The 14661-nt window shown below is 37.7% G+C and overlaps 1 protein-coding gene across 2 annotated transcripts in view; it reads right to left on the bottom strand.

The window, feature by feature from the left end:
- Window positions 1-723: 723 nt before the first annotated feature.
- LOC128704438 (N-acetylneuraminate (7)9-O-acetyltransferase) overlaps window positions 724-14661 on the bottom strand; it is a gene marked incomplete at its 5' end in the record, with an annotated part of 49674 nt that continues 35736 nt past the window's right edge. The window contains 4 exon segments of one of the 2 annotated variants that reach the window (XM_070102955.1): window positions 724-1498; window positions 3842-4058; window positions 4205-4311; window positions 12514-12759. In XM_070102955.1, the coding sequence (XP_069959056.1) occupies window positions 1154-1498; window positions 3842-4058; window positions 4205-4311; window positions 12514-12759 (915 nt within the window). 2 annotated transcript variants of the gene reach the window in all.

Genomic DNA, 14661 nt, shown 5'->3' with positions numbered 1-14661 from the left:
AGCTAGTAAACCTGTTGGTTTGTGGTTTATGTGCCACTCCTTGATTGCTGAGCAAGTGACATTGCTATTACTTGCATCATGTTTATTTATGTCTTATATCTACAAACACTGTACAGCACTTGGCCTGGAATTGGGTTATCCTAAGTATTTTACATTATGTATAATAACTGAACTTACGAGTACATGTGAGAGACAGAGATATAGACAGATAGACAGAGATATTGACAAACAGACAGAGATATAGACAGACAGAGACAGCTAAAGCCAGCCAGCCAGTCAGCCGAATGCATAAGAAAGAAGGCACAATGCAGCAGGCCTACTGGCCCATGCAAGGCAGGTCCATGTTACCCCCCCCCTGGGCTTAGACCAATGACCCACCTAGTCAGGTCACATCCACTGAAGGAAGGAGCATGGCATCTAACCTAGTAGCACAAGCTAGTCAGGTCCAAGTCACACCCACTCATGTATTTATCTAACCTAGTTTTTACTTTTCTCTTAAAATGTGAGTGTTAATATGACATGATAGTAAATCACTGGTGTTTGCCATGCTATTTGCTCTAGCTGGCGCTCAATTGATCTGGTGCTCCCACAAGTTACTAAGTGGTCCCGCGATTTTTTTCATACTGTGCACACTGAGTGCACAGACCCATTCTTTCATGTCTAGGCGACTCAGGCCTCTAGCGCCAAATTTGAAGGAATGAAAAATGAAACATTGATCTATGTTCGGAGCACTGCACACGTGCACGTAGATCAACATGTGGACAGTTTAAGGGTTAACAAAGGTGCTGTTGCAAACATAAAAACATTACCAGAAAGAGTATAAAAGAAGCAACAGTGCAGCACTGTGTTTGCACTGAAAATTGGATAAGGCAGTGAATGGGATAACAATGTAAGGTCATTTTATCCCTGAAACATATTGTACTTCAATATAAATATAATACTGTTTTTTAAGTTACAATGATCAATCTAATAGCACTATCAAACAAAGTACAAATATATGGAACAATACTCCAAAACAACTTTCGATCATCACTATGAGATCTAAAACTTTACATTACCAAAGAGAGCTTGATAATATATCCTAGTGTAGCTACTGGAGTTATATAATTTCCTACTGGTAGCATAGCTGCCAAGATGATGTTTCATAAAAGGCTTAAAAGACACCATCATGAACACCTATGGCCATTAATAGAAACCCAAACACACTCAGATTGCGCACTGCCCTAAGAGAATCATTTGGTACCAAAAATGGAGTAATTTTATTAGTGATGTGATGAATCTCATGACAAACACATATAAATATAAATGATGTGACAAGAACATTTGCAACAGGATATGAAGGTATTAAAACTAGAACACCATGTGTGTCTGCAGCCAGCCATATATGATACTGACAAACAAACAATTCAAGAGAAATGCGGCCAAACCAGGCAAAAAATGAGGAGTAACGAGTCCTGAGAATACCCACCATATTCCGCAGGACAATAAAACCCAAGATCTGAAAGCAAAAAAAATAAAAAATTCTATTACTATTTTTGTAAGAATGCATGTAGAGTGTTTAACTATAACCTTTTTTAGCAAATCCCTACCTCACTTCCTTATGTATGAATTGTATAGTGCAGCAACTGCATTTCTGAGTATGTGCTAATAAACTGTGCTGTTAAACTAAAGAATGTATTCTGTATAAACTGTATTGTAATTCAGGATTTAGCTACCCCCTTATTCTCCCCAGCCTCCCTCCCCCCCAAAAAAATGAACACATTATACAACATATAATAAAAACAATAATATCCAATATTATGTTTACATTGTGTGAACTCCATCTTGGAAACATAAACACACATGCATGGTATTTTATACCATTTATTTTCATCGAACTCCATCTTATGTTAAGGTTTTAAACTACAGTACTGAGAAGTATATTTTCATATCTTTGAAGACATAACATTGTAGTTTAAAAATGGTTTCAAGGAATGCAGTGTCTCTTCACATTAAGGGATTAAGGTATTTGTTGGTGAAGTATAATGGATAAATTTCAGGATCTGAATATGATAATGACTGATTCTAAGTTCATATTTTTCCTTCTGACTTTTGGTATATTTATCACTGCAGTTCTCTTGGATGTCACTGTTGCTGGACATCCAAGAGAACTGGACAATAAAGAGGGGAGGAGTTTGGCATGGGGTATGGAGCCAGATTGAGATTATAGTAAGTAAAAAAAAATGAATTAGGCAAGGTGAGTTTACTAATTCTAAGAGACACTGGGACAACTGAGGCATGGACAATTGTTTCTTGTATTAATTAACTTCTCTTCCACATCTTGTCAATACAGTACAACGGTGGTGTATACAAAAATGTGATTTCAATTAATATGCCATAGTTTCTGAAAAAGATGCAACAAAAGTATGTGCAGTGTTAGAATTTACCAAACATCCCATCTCCAAAACTCCTGGCAAACTGGTTTCCTTGAAATCACTTCATAGATATTTCCTTGCTCACACTCCAACAGTATACACACTGGGCAATAGGGGTCAATACTCCTGTGGCCCAGTCCATGACTAGACCTTGCAGTAGATTAAGGCCTAATCAACCAGGCTGTTACTGCTGGCCACACGCAAACCAACGAACATATGAACGTCAGCCCAGCTGGTCAGGAACTGACTTCAGGTACCTGTCCACTTTCATGTAACATGCTAATATGTCTGATGATCCCCCCCCCCTAAACTCCTACCATGCTTAAACTACTGCATAAAATTCCAACTCCCTGAAAAAAAAAAAAAAACATTTCTCTTGATAGGTTTAAATTTTCACCACTAATGAATTTTCAAGAAAGCAAGGTTTGTATTGTAAAAATTAATACATGTACAGTCAAACCCCAAAATCCATATGCTTTTAATAGTCAACATTTTTACAAAGAGGGGAATGTATGAGAGTATAGTTTTACCAACGCTCTTATATGGGTGTGAAGCGTGGGTGATGAATGTTGCAGCGAGGAGAAGGCTGGAGGCAGTGGAGATGTCATGTCTGAGGGCAATGTGTGGTGTGAATATAATGCAGAGAATTCGTAGTTTGGAAGTTAGGAGGAGGTGCGGGATTACCAAAACTGTTGTTCAGAGGGCTGAGGAAGGGTTGTTGAGGTGGTTCGGACATGTAGAGAGAATGGAGCGAAACAGAATGACTTCAAGAGTGTATCAGTCTGTAGTGGAAGGAAGGCGGGGTAGGGGTCGGCCTAGGAAGGGTTGGAGGGAGGGGGTAAAGGAGGTTTTGTGAGTCCTGGAGATGGGAAGTACAGTGCCTGCACTCTGAAGGAGGGGTGTTAATGTTGCAGTTTAAAAACTGTAGTGTAAAGCACCCTTCTGGCAAGACAGTGATGGAGTGAATGATGGTGAAAGTTTTTCTTTTTCGGGCCACCCTGCCTTGGTGGGAATCGGCCAGTGTGATAATAAAAAAAAAAAAATTTTTACTAAAGGGCCACACAAGGATACCTTTGATTATTCATAGGCCTTTTTGTGGTGCCCATTTCATAGCTTGGTGTACAGCCACTAATCTAAATACTAACCATAGGATTTTACTCAAAGTGATCTCAATGATTTCCCACACCCAAATCTCAGTTTTTTCTAGACAGTCTCTCTTATGAAATTCAGTATTAACTAGATTAAACTTATATTTAAAGAGATAAGGCCTCTGGAGCATAAAATGAGAAGAAATCAAATATATTATACAAACAGAATTTAGAGGTACAGCTATTTGCAGATTCTGAATTCATATGAACTTGGGAGGTCTGACTGTAGAATATAACCAAGTCTATTAGCATGCACTTAAAAACAGAACATTCACTTACTGGCACCCACGCCACATATGGATGAATCTCATTGCAGTCTGGTTTGTTAGTGCAAATCAATGTCATAGTGGAGTAAGAAGCAATGAAGACTGTTGCTATGAAGGATACCAGTAAGGCTAATCTGCCACCCATTAAATTTGAGCCACTTTTGTCATCTATAAGGCTGTACTGTGCAAGACCATTGTACAACAGTGCGAAGATCATACCATAAAGGAGGCTGGTAAAGAATATAACTTATTAATACAACTGGAACATGACAAATGCATGGAAAATTCTCTTATAAGAAGTCCATAAAACTAAAATATAAAGTACGCATACTTTTTCAAAGAAATAGCCAGCCATACTATACTGGAACAAACGTACCTGTATCTGTCCAGCTGCCACCGAAACCACCATTCATGAATATCATCATCAGTTGTGACAAACAATGCCTTCCAAGGCCGCATAACAAATATTTTTTCGAAGAAAACCTGCAAAGTAAATAGAAACAAAATATTTTCATGATAATCCTCAAAATATATGCTCTTAAAACAAATAATTGTACACATTTACTGAACTAATGCTTTTAAAAAGGTACAATACATGTATTAAAAAAGTACAATATTAAAAAGGTACAATATTAAAAAAGTTTACCATTCCTTTCTCAATTGTATAATATGAATTAGGAATGATGTAAGAGGATAAGGTTATATGAGTTTGAGAGGAAAATTAGGTGAAACTGAAAACATCTAATAAAAAATAAGCCCCGGTGTGTGCCTACCCTTAAGTGATTAGGATATTTATATAGTTAAGGAAAGGAAGATATGATAATTTCCTAAAGTTTATATGGTTTTGAAATAAAAAAAATAAATGCCCAAGAAAACTGAATGAAAAAAAAATGACGGGTGCTTACATATAAAAGGGTGAAAGAAGTGGAAGGGATAGCAGCTGTGAGACAGAAAAATACTGAAAATCTGCAAACCCAACAGAAGAAGCAATAGTGCGTTCTTGCAGCAACACACTGAAATATGTATTTACAATTTCCATATGAGCATATGTTTACTTTATCTACAGTACAGTATAATATACATAAAATATACTCCCACTCCATTATCTGCTAGAGTGGTGGTGTATGTCAAATGTGACAGCAATGTCAGTTGTTACTGACTTTAAACCCAACCAAGCCAGTGAACAGGTTGGGGGCTCCAGTTGAGCTGATGGCTGAATTTTGAATCGAGTTGTATGAAATAACCCAAGTTTGGCAGTTTGGAGGGATATGTTGTGTATCTTTATACGTATATGCTTCTAAACTGTTGTATTCTGAGCACCTCTGCAAAAACAGTGATTATGTGTGAGTGAGGTGAAAGTGTTGAATGATGATGGAAGTATTTTCTTTTTGGGGATTTTCTTTCTTTTTGGGTCACCCTGCCTCGATGGGAGACGGCCAACTTGTTAAAAAAAAAAAAATATCGAAATGAAAAACAACGTAATAATAATAATAATTATAAAATTTATTTTGACATGATACATGATTGTACAAAGGAATATAATATAGTTGAGTGTACATGCCAAAAGCCCCTTGTATGCAGAGCATTTTGGGCAAACTTAAAGTTACCTTAAGATTAATAAGGCAATAACAGATTAAACAGTCATTAAATGAGTTACAGTGAGTACAAGAGAACTGATTATTAACCCTTTCAGGGTTTCGGACGTAGTAGTACAGCTTACGCACCAGGGTTTTTGACGTACTAGTACGCCTAAATTCTAGCGCCCTGAAATCTAGTGAGAGAAAGCTGGTAGGCCTACGTATGAAAGAATGGGTCTATGTGGTCAGTGTGCACAGTATAAAAAATATCCTGCAGCACACAGTGCGTAATGAGAAAAAAAAAACTTTGACTGTGTTTTTGGATTAAAACACCGACTTTGCACAATATTTTCTTATGGTATTTATTGTTGTATTCTAGTTTTCCTGATCTCATTTTATAGAATGGAAGACATATTACAGAAATTGAGATGATTTTGATTGGTTTTACAATGAAAAGTACCTTGAAATTGAGCTCAAAGTAGCAGAAATGTCCGATTTTTACCAAAGTCCAAAAGTTAACAAATCATGCTAAGCATCCAATACACGTCAACTGGCGAGTCTAATATTCTTTCACAAGTGCACTGATATTATTTATACCATTTCTACACTAATGCAGTAGTCTACATAACAGTAAATCTTCTATTTTTTGTGAGAATAAAAATTCAAAGTGGAAAGCAAAAGAATGTAAGAGAGGCATGGGGACGTGACTAACGAACAGAGGAAATGTTATTTTAGTACCAGGAATGTCTTTCTTGTTTATTCTGGACCCTATTTGGAAATTGGCATCTTTTGAAATTTGTGTAAAATTGGCAAAATTGCTAAATTCTGACCACTGTATTGGATAGTTGAAATTGGTAAATGGGTGGTTTCTTGTACTCATTCGATAGAAAAAATGGAGTTCTAGTGAAATAGTTATGATTTTTGTCGACTAGTACACTGGAATTGGGCAAAAATAGGGATCAAAGTGGGCAAAATTGCTGATGCGTAAACATCGTCAAGACCGCTAACCTCGTGAGAGCATAATTCCCTAAGTTTTCTATCAAATTTCATACTTTTGGTGTCATTATGATCGGGAAAAGATTCTCTATCTTTTCATCAGAAAAAAAATAATTTTTTTTTTTAAATTTGGGCAACCCTGAGAACAAGTCTGGGAGAGGGCCTGGGGACCCTGAAATGGTTAACAGGTAATGCTATATGGTTTTAACAAGTCTAGTACACAAGTTTAGTAGAGAACAATTACAGTTTTGAATTATCTTATAAAAATTGTAGGATTACAACAGAACAATTTAAACAATTTATAATATGAAGTACAGTATTACAATTTTTTAAAACGATGAAGTGTGAACATTCTAATTTCGAAGTACAGTACGTATTACATAGAACAATTTAAACAATTTACAATATGAAGTAAAACAATTTAGTATTAAAAACAATGAAGTTGAAACACCCTAATTTTGAAGTAATGAGTACATGGTTGAGCAATCCTCAGCACAATATAAAGTAATAAAACTGAAACATCATTTGAGTAACTGGTAGGTATTAAGTACGGTTTGTCTGGTTAGTTTCGTTTGATGAGGTTTCTAAGTAGGGCCTTAAATTGATTTACAGGCAGGGGTCCTTTAGTGTGTTCTGATAATAAATTCCAGATCTTCAGGCCCTTTACATGCATAACATTTTTGCACAGAGAGAGATGGACACGAGGGATATTGAAGCGTGATATGTGTCTTGTATTATGGTTGTGTGTTCTGTTGTAGTTATCAAGGAGGAGTTTGAGAGGAGGGTTTATATTTGAGTGTAGTGTTCTGTGTATGTAGTAGGCACTATAATAAGTGTGGATGTTTTGTATATTAAGTAAGTTAAGACTCTTGAAAAGCAGAGGAGGTCCACAAGTTTTTAAAAAGTACAGTGGAACCCCCAAGTTTTGGCCATAATCCGTTCCAGGAGCTAGGCCTAAACTCAAAACGGCCGAAAGTCGAAGCAATATTTCCCATAAGAAATAATGTAAATACAATTAATCCATTCCAGACCCACAAAAATATTCACAAAAAAATACACTTTTTAAAGAATAACTATAGTTTAACATATGTATATATAGTACTTAAAACATACATGTAGTATTATATGAGTAATACAATACATAAATAAACATTTAAAATCACATTTACGTACCTTTATTGAAGATTCTTGTTGGCATCTGAAAGATAGGGAGGAGGAGAGAGGAAGGACTTATTATTGCCTCAACCACTGCCTCCGCCACTGCTTCAACCACTGCCTCAACTGCCTCAACCACTACCTCCACCACTGCTTCAACCACTGCCTCAACTGCCTCAACCACTGCCTCAACCACTGACTCCACCACTGCTTCAACCACTGCCTCCACTACTGCTTCAACTGCCTCAACCACTGCCTCCACCACAGCCTCAACCATTGCCTCAACCAATGCCTCAACTACTGCCTCAACTACTGCCTCAACTACTGCCTCAACCACTGCCTCCACCACTGCCTCACTGCCACTATGAAGTTTCTTTGGGCCCATGGTGGCTTATTTTACAGACACAATCAATAAACAAGCACTAAACACAATGAATTTATTGTGAAATGTTTGGATGAGCATGCAGGGTAATGTTCACTCAAGGATAAACAAAGCTAGACTGGCTCACAATGCTTGCATGGGGTGGCGCGTAGGTGCAAGCAGGTGGACAGGTCTGGTACGCAGGCCAAAACATTGGGCAACAGCAAAAACTCGGGACAAAATTTAGCCGAAAAAAGCAGTTAAAACTCAAAGCGGCTGATACTCAGGGCGGCAGAAACTCAGGGGTTCCACTGTAGCAACATATTTTGCTGGCATTATTTTTATGCTAGCATTATAAAATAAATCTGAATAAACATTTTCATACAATCTGAGCAATAAGAAAAGTGACATTTTTTCTAACAGGTACAAAGAAAGTGTAGGAGGAATGGCTAAACACATATGTTAAAAGTCATAAGTATTAAGGAAGTACTGTACAGGAGGTACAGTTAAACATACAGTGGACCCTCAACTTATGATATTAATCCGTTCCAGAGAGCTCATCGTTAGACGAAATTATCATAAGTTGAATTAATTTTCCCCACAAGAAATAATGGAAATCCAATTAATCCGTTCCCCAAAGTATGAAAAAAAAAATTACCACACGAAATATACATTTTCCTACACACAAAAAGAAGGATACATGCACAATATACTGTACTAAATGAAGAATCAATGACACTTACCTTAATTGAAGATGTAGTGATGAGTGATGGGACACTGTTTTTCTTGAACACTCTGGAAATTTCAGAGTGATACATGAGTAAAGGCTTCACTTTGCAATCCCCACTAGTATTACAACAAAACATGAGAGTTAGCCTGTCTTTCATAGGCTTGTGTCCTGGGAGTGCCCTTTCCTCCTGAGTAATGTAGGTCCTGTTTGGCATTTTCTTCCAGAACAGGCCTATTTCGTCACGATTAAACACTTGTTGGGGTTGGAATTTTTCAGCTTCACCATGCCTTATCACACTGTTTATGCCACTATGATTCTTAAATCTCTCAAACCAACCTTTGCTAGCCTTATATTCACCAATATGAGCACTAGTTCCAGGCATTTTTGCCTGTTCACCTGGGTGTTAGTCGACTAGTGTGGGTTACATCCTGGGGGACAAGATTAAAGACCCCAATGGAAATAAGTTAGACAGTCCTCGATGATACACTGACTTTCTTGGGTTATCCTGGGTGGCTAACCCTCTGGGGTTAATTGTTTCTCAGTAATTGTTCCTCGTTAAGCCACACCAACAACAGTCTCTCCACATCTTCGAGTAGTACAGCTGACGGTGGTGCAGCAGCAGCTGACCGTGGTACAGCAGCAGCTGACTGTGGTACAGCAGAAGCAGCAGCTGACCATGGTACAGCAACATCAGCAGCTGACCATGGAACAGCAGCAGATGACGGTGGTGCAGCAACGGCTGACGGTGGTGCAGCAGCAGCTGACCGTGGTACGATAGTATTTCTTACCCTTTTTACCATAGGGTTGGCACTAGAAGCTTTCTTTGGACACTTGGTGGCTTGTAAACAATGGCACTAGCTGAGCTGAGGTGCTCTGGCCAGACAGAATGCGTTCGGGACGAATAATGTAAGTCGAGTTTTTCTTCATAGGTCGGGGAAATTTTGTTACGCTGAAACGCTTCATCAGTCGATTTTATCATAAGATGAGGCCTTCGTAAGTCGGGGGTTCACTGTATATTAAAAGTGACAGGTACAAAGGAAGTACTGTACAGAGGGTACATCTAAACAATTTTGACATTATAAGAGTAGAGGAATAACATACAGTATTTGGATTTAACAATCACAACCATCAGGTGAAAATTGGTGAAGATAATAGCAATGTATATACAGTGGAACCTCGGCTTATGAGTGCCCCACCATACAAGTTTTTCAGGATGGGAGCAGTTGCTCGATCGATTTTTTGTTTCTGGATACATGCAAAAATTCAGGATGTGAACTTTCCCCCCTCAAACAACTTTTTTTTAGACCTCCAGATCTTACAAAAATAAAAGTGAATATATAATTATAGTACAGTGTCGTGATGTATTATGTAGTTTTTACTGCTTAAGACTATAACTGCAACAGAAATAATAGTATTTCTTACCTTAAACTGTGTGTGCTGGTATTTGTGGATGATTGTGAAGAGAGTGGAGAGTTATGTTGTGGTCCTACTGGGCTGAGGTGGATGGTAGAGGTTCTGGTACTGAAGTTGATGGTTGTACTGGAGTGTGCATAAATTCTGTAATTTCTGTTCTATTTTACCCTGCAGTACATTATACAACTGACGGTAAAGCATCAGTTGCTCTAGACACCGTTTCAGGGTCAGTCAGTCAGTCAAGTCAGTAAGTCATTCAGTCAAGTCAGTAAGTCAGTCAGTTGAGTCATTCAGTCAAGTCAGTAAGTCATTCAGTCAAGTCAGTAAGTCAGATATGGTAATTAAAAGATCAAAACACAATTCACAAACACAGCTAGCTTGTAGGAGAGAAGTGGAAATGAACACGTATTATTCACGAAAGCTGGGATGGTGTGTCAGGAGTGTCGGGGGATGGTGGGAGGTTTCCCCGCTCACCCACAAGGCGGCGTAGGGAATTGCCGCCACCACTTGTCACATAATGACATAGTATGTTATTCATTCTAGAGTATATATCAGGTTTCTATGTTATTTATATCATTTATTATGTCATATTATATGAATTGTGACAGATAAATAAGCTGTAGAGTTGATATTAGCGAAATACTGAAGTATTCTGTCGTGCCTCCTGAGAGATGGAATGGATTAATTGCATTTCAATTAATTTAAATGAGGAAAATTAACTCGGCATACAATTTGCAAGATACGAGCAAGGTCACAAAATGGATTAAACTCATTAGTAGAGGTTCCACTGTAACTTACGTAAACATGAGAAGGTCAAACTTTTAGAATTATATGAAAAGATTTACAAAATAAGAGGTAACTTAAGAATGATGTAAACTCATTAACTCATACATATTAATTGTTTTAATATATCAGGTATAATGACTATTTATAAAGTAACCCATGTAATCTGTTACAAATGTTAATAATTTATCCTTTTCTAATTAACTACAGTAAACCCTCTCTATTTAATGGACTAATTAAGGGGAGCAGGTGGCCAATAATGGTAACTGTGGTGGATAGAGAAAAAATTATTTTGAAGTGACATTAAGAGTAATCCTAGGTAGTAGGTTGATAGACAGCTACTGCCCAGGGAGGTACTACTGTCCTGCCAAGTGAGTAAAAAACAAAAGCCTGTAATTGCTTTACATGATGGAAGGATTGCTGGTGTCTTTTTCTGTCTCATACAGTACATGCACGATTTCAGGTACGTCTTGATACTTCTACTTACACTTAGGTCACACAACACATGCATATACAAGCATATACATGTATATACACACCCCTGTGGGTTTTCTTCTATTTTCTTAATACAGTGGACCCCCGCATAACGATCACCTCCGAATGCGACCAGTTATGTAAGTGTATTTATGTAAGTGCGTTTGTACGTGTATGTTTGGGGGTCTGAAATGGACTAATCTACTTCACAATATTCCTTATGGGAACAAATTCGGTCAGTACTGGCACCTGAACATACTTCTGGAGTGAAAAAATATCGTTAACCGGGGGTCCACTGTAGTTCTTGTTCTTGTTTATTTCCTCTTACTTCCATGGGGTAGTGGAACAGAATTCTTCCTCCGTAAGCCATGCGTGTTGTAAGAGACGACTAAAATACCAGGAGCAAGGGGCTAGTAACCCCTTCTCCTGTATACATTACTAAATTTAAAAAGAGAAACTTTCTTTTTTCTTTTTGGGCCACCCCACCTTGGTGGGATATGGCTGGTTTGTTGAAAGAAGAAGTAATAATAATAAACAATTCTGAAACCAAGGACCTTGTCATTTGTTTCAAAATTTACTGGCACAGCGAATTTTGTTCCATATTGTCAAAGTCCGTTTAATGGAGAGTTTACTGTACTTCCATAACTTTAAAACTATTCCTGCTATTTTAAAATTCAATGAACTATGTTCTCTGTACCACACTACCATTATCTATTTGTTCAACACTGTCCTAACACTGTCTACTTCAACCATTTTAAGTTTTCCTTTTTTTCTGAAAAACCAGTATTTCACATCCAAATGATAGGGTTGGCAACTATTATTTTTCATGTAGCTCTCTAACAATATCCTGTTCTAACATGCTTTTATTAATAAGGCTTTCAATGTACCTACTATCTTCTTCCTGTGAACACTATTCTAAAACAATATTTATACTTGCACAAATTTCCATTTTGTTAGTTACAGCCAAGGGATTTCAATTCATCAGGAGATTACAGCATATCTCTATTTATTCCAATTTTACACAGAATTTCCCAGACTCCACTAATAGTACTGTAATTTAAATGTATTTACATTCCATTTCGGGCATCCTCTATTATATTCCATTACATTCATGGGGAAGTGCCAAATCTATAGGGATCATACAGTGTCTGTGTCAAGTTAAACAGCTCAGCATTTTTTTTAAAGAAAGGACTAACCTCAGACAGGAACAAAACTGTAATAAATCCTCCGAGGCCCACAAACTTGATGATGCTGTAAAGGTAATTGAACGGCGATGCCTCAGAGTTTGCATGTGAAGGTCGAGTGATGCGAGGTGGCAGGAGAAGAGTAATGTGCATCACAGTATACCAAAATGATATCAGTGGTACAAAATAGTAAAACTGATACGGTCGATTCATAACCAGGCAAAGTATAACCACCAGGAAGTTTATTCGAAACATTACCTGTAATTAAAAAAAAGAAAATCCAATAGGAGTTACTAAACTTAAATTCTACAGAAACTACAAATGTATACATACATATACATCTGCACATAAAAAATACACAAATTTATATACTGCACTGCTTGAAAAGTATTGCAATGACAAATGTGAAACAAATCAGAGTCCAAAGTGCCAGTGTGGGGGAACATAACTTCGTCAAACACAAAACCTCAATACAGTGGACCCTCGGGTAACGATTTTAATCTGTTCCAGAGAGCTTGTCCTTAACCGATTTTATCGTTAGCCAAATTAATTTTCCCCATAAGAAGTAATGGAAATCCAATTAATCCGTTCCTGCTGTCATGAGGCTTGACATAATAGTACTTCAATACGATGCTATTATCAATTCTACAGCTTATTTAACTATCATAAATTCATCTAATATGACATAATAAACAATATTAATAACATAGAAACATGATATATATACTCTAGAATGAATAAAATATGTCATAATGTATGTGAGGATAAGTGATGGAAATGATGTTGGGTTTATAATGGCCACTGAGAGAAGCTGTACAGGCTTCTGCCACCACCACTATCCACAAACAATATATGAACGTAATTTATAAATAAGAAATATTTACATTTTAAATAGGTAGTAGGTTGGTAAACAGCAACTGCCCAGGGAGGTACTACCGTCCTGCCAAGTGAGTGTAAAACGAAAGCCTGTAATTGTTTTACATGATGGTAGGATTGCTGGTGTCCTTTCTTCTGTTTCATAAACATGCAAAATTTCAGGTATGTCTTGCTACTTCTACTTACGCTTAGGTCACACTACACATACATACACAGTGGACCCCCGGTATTCGATGGCATCGGTATTCGATAAATCCGGTATTCTATGCATTTTAACGCAAAAATTTTGCCTCGGTATCCAATTGAAAACCCGGTATTCGATACGATTCGTACGAGACGTGTCCACGTGTGGCCTGAACTGCCCCTTGTGTGCCAGTGTTTACAAGCCAGCCAGTGTGCGCGCATCTAAGGATACATTCGGTACATTCCATATTATCCATATTATCACTGTTTTTGGTGCTTGTTTCTGCAAAATAAGTCACCATGGGCCCCAAGAAAGCTTCTAGTGCCAACCCTGTGGTAAAAAGGGTGAGAATTAGTATGGAAATTAAGAAAGATTTTGAAAGGTTTGGGGCTAACCCTGAGAAACCTATGCCAGTTGTGGAATCCATTGTGCCTACTTCAAAAATTAAGGAAATGTGTGCACAGTGGGTTGAAGTGCAAACCTTTATGGATGAAAATCACCCTAACACAGCTATTGCAAGCCGTGCTGGTAACTTACAATGACAAGGTTGTGGCCCATTTTAGACAAATCGTAAAGGAACGGGAGGTACAGAGCTCTATGGACAGATTTGTTGTGCGACAGAGGTCCAGTGGCTCTCAAGCTGGTCCTAGTGGCATTAAAAGAAGAAGGTAAGTAACCCCGGAAAAGGACTTGCTACCTCAAGTCCTAATGGAAGGGGATTCCCCTTCTAAATACTAACACTCTCCCCTCCTCCCATCCCATCAATCATCACCAGATCTTCAATAAAGGCAAGTGTCGTGTAACTGTGCATGTCTTCTTCAGTTTGTGTGTATTAAAATTAATATTTCATGGGGTAAAAAATTTTTTTTTCATACTTTTGGGTGTCTTGCACGGATTAATTTGATTTCCATTATTTCTTATGGGGAAAATTGATTCGCTTTTCGATATTTTCGGTATTCGATAAGCTCTCAGGAACGGATTAATATCGAATACCGGGGGTCCACTGTACAAGCATATATATACACACCCCTCTGGGTTTTCTGCTATTTTCTTTCTAGTTCTTGTTCTTGTTTATTTCCTCTTATCTCCATGGGAAAGTG

The sequence above is a fragment of the Cherax quadricarinatus genome, chromosome 84 (genome assembly GCF_038502225.1).
Source record: "Cherax quadricarinatus isolate ZL_2023a chromosome 84, ASM3850222v1, whole genome shotgun sequence".
NCBI classification, from domain to species: domain Eukaryota; kingdom Metazoa; phylum Arthropoda; class Malacostraca; order Decapoda; family Parastacidae; genus Cherax; species Cherax quadricarinatus.
Note: the sequence above shows the minus strand (reverse complement) of the source record. Positions and strands in the feature narration are given on the sequence as shown.